This window comes from Monopterus albus, unplaced genomic scaffold (assembly GCF_001952655.1).
Source record: "Monopterus albus unplaced genomic scaffold, M_albus_1.0 scaffold99.1, whole genome shotgun sequence".
Classification (NCBI taxonomy): Eukaryota; Metazoa; Chordata; class Actinopteri; order Synbranchiformes; family Synbranchidae; genus Monopterus; species Monopterus albus.
In genome coordinates this window covers 3364230-3366429 of record NW_018127979.1, presented here as the reverse complement: position 1 = coordinate 3366429, position 2200 = coordinate 3364230, and the positions used below count along the sequence as shown (strand labels likewise).

General features: G+C 41.8%; 1 protein-coding gene across 1 annotated transcript in view; it reads left to right on the top strand.

Moving 5' to 3' along the window:
• sik1 (salt-inducible kinase 1) overlaps window positions 1-2200 on the top strand; it is a 10743-nt gene that overhangs the window by 3100 nt on the left and 5443 nt on the right. Inside the window, exons 4-6 of the mRNA XM_020609487.1 lie at window positions 1280-1343; window positions 1443-1604; window positions 2140-2200. The exon at window positions 2140-2200 is cut by the window's right edge and continues 31 nt beyond it. Of these exons, the coding sequence (XP_020465143.1) occupies window positions 1280-1343; window positions 1443-1604; window positions 2140-2200 (287 nt within the window). The remainder of the gene's footprint in view (window positions 1-1279; window positions 1344-1442; window positions 1605-2139) is intronic.

Here is a 2200-nt window from a genome sequence, read left to right as displayed (position 1 = left end):
CGGAGCGTCTGCCAGAGGTTTATATAAGGAGGAGAAGGTAATCATCGGGATGCACCCCAGCTGTGTGCATCGACAAACCAGTCGCTAATTACTGGAATGCAACACAGCTGAGGTGCAGAGCCCACAGGATAGAGAGAGCAGAGGAGAGAAAGACGGAGGAGAGGCAGCGGCCGCCAGCGGCCCTGACACATATTCTCCTCTTATGCTCTTAGATTCTCATGGAGATACAAGCATTTCTGATAATAAAAAGAATCAGGCAGATTTTTAAGGATCTTTATTGTAGGAAATGTATAAAATGATGCACACAGCATCTAAAATATTTCCATTGATGCAACATCTTGGTTTTGAGTATTTTAGTCAGGGTAAACATTAAACAGCTTCCACAAATTTGAAGCTACTTTATGGCAAAAAAGAGTAAACTATGGCTGTTAAGAAGTTAACCTTCCTCCTGGAGAGCTGCCCTATCGCACAGATAAAGACTGCTCTCCACTTGGAGGCGTCTGTGAATTGAATCATTCTTTGCTTCGTTTTCTAAAGGGGCTAGTGGGTGAAAAGCATTAAGCTGCACCATTCAGTGGAGATTAGTGACATTTAATTCACAGTTGGCCAGCAGCATTACTCTGACAGGGCTTTGTCATTTGATGAAACTTGCTTTGTTGTGCAACCTATTAGCTCAGCAGCTCTCAGCCGCTCTACTGGGAAATGGAAGCTTTCTATGGACTCCAGGAAAGGACCGGGAATATTGTCTTCCAAGTCTACGTTGTGCGCTGGGCAATGAGTGATTACACGTATGGTGTTTTTGATATGCTAGACAGGCTGCATGTAAACAGCGCATGTGAATCTGCCTCTCTGTTTCTAAGAAATTAATAGATATGGGTAGCTTGAAATTCAACACTACTACCCATTGCCAACTAGTGACAGCTTCAGGAAAAACATTCCCAGGTATCTGATATGTGTTTGTCTGAGTATGAAAGTTATGCATTTCCTTTTTAGGTTTGGGTGTGAAGATGAAAACATGATATACATGCATGCTAGAAGTCACTGAGTGCTGGCTTAAGTAGTTGGAAAGGGAAGGTGTTGGTGTTTTGTGCACATGGAGGTTTATGGAGAAGTGTGAGGTGGATTTCTGTGGTTAGAAAATGTCTCATGCCTAGAAATGTCTGTAGGAAGCTCCACTGGAGAACTTGGAACAAATTTTATTCACCTAAAATGTGTTCTTTGTCCTCAATAGCTGCTAATGACTCAGTGGGTTTAAATCGTTTCACTCTCTTTCTCTTAGGTCATGGAGACAAAAGACATGCTGTATATCGTGACAGAGTATGCAAAGAACGGAGAGATGTTTGGTGAGTTCAGATTTCACATTTGGGTTTTTCACTAAGCTAAATCTCCTAATTTCTTGTCCCAAATATGGACTTGAAATAAAATGGCTTCTCTCCCTGCAGACCACCTGACCTCAAATGGCCGCATGAGTGAAGATGAGGCACGAAAGAAGTTCTGGCAAATTCTTACAGCAGTGGACTACTGCCATCGACACCATATCGTTCACCGTGACCTAAAAACCGAGAACCTGTTGCTGGATGCCAACATGAATATCAAACTGGCTGGTATGTCTGCCACATACTGTTTACTGTACTATGACTACTGCTTTGGTGGCATGACGGTGCTGTACAATGTGAGAAAGAATGTTAATTAATTTTATGAGAAAACAGTGCTTTGGATAGGACGTGTTCTCTCTCTACCTTCTTGCTGTTTTTGCCTGAGGGAACCATTTGCTGCGTTGGGTTTAAACCATTCTAATTAAATTGTTTTTGCACTGTCTGTGAGCTAATTAAGTGTGACTAATTCACTCATTTTACCAAGACTAATATCAACCACAGGAGATGACTCATGTGCACAAACTGACACTCTTGCATAATATAATCTCAGAGCAGAGAAAGAACAGCTAGTGTTTTTGTAACATTAGCTTGATATAATCTGGTCTTGTGAACGTCTCTGAACATCATGATGGCAAATTACATAAGACGCTGTGCATCTAAAAAGGCTAAATGACTCTCCGTTGCCCTGAGCTCCTTTAGCTGGAATTTAGAGAAAACAAACAAGTTTGAATAAGAAGATCACTGTGTGTCTTTGTCTATGCAGACTTTGGATTTGGGAACTTCTACAATGCAGGGGAGCATCTGTCTACATGGTGTGGCAGCCC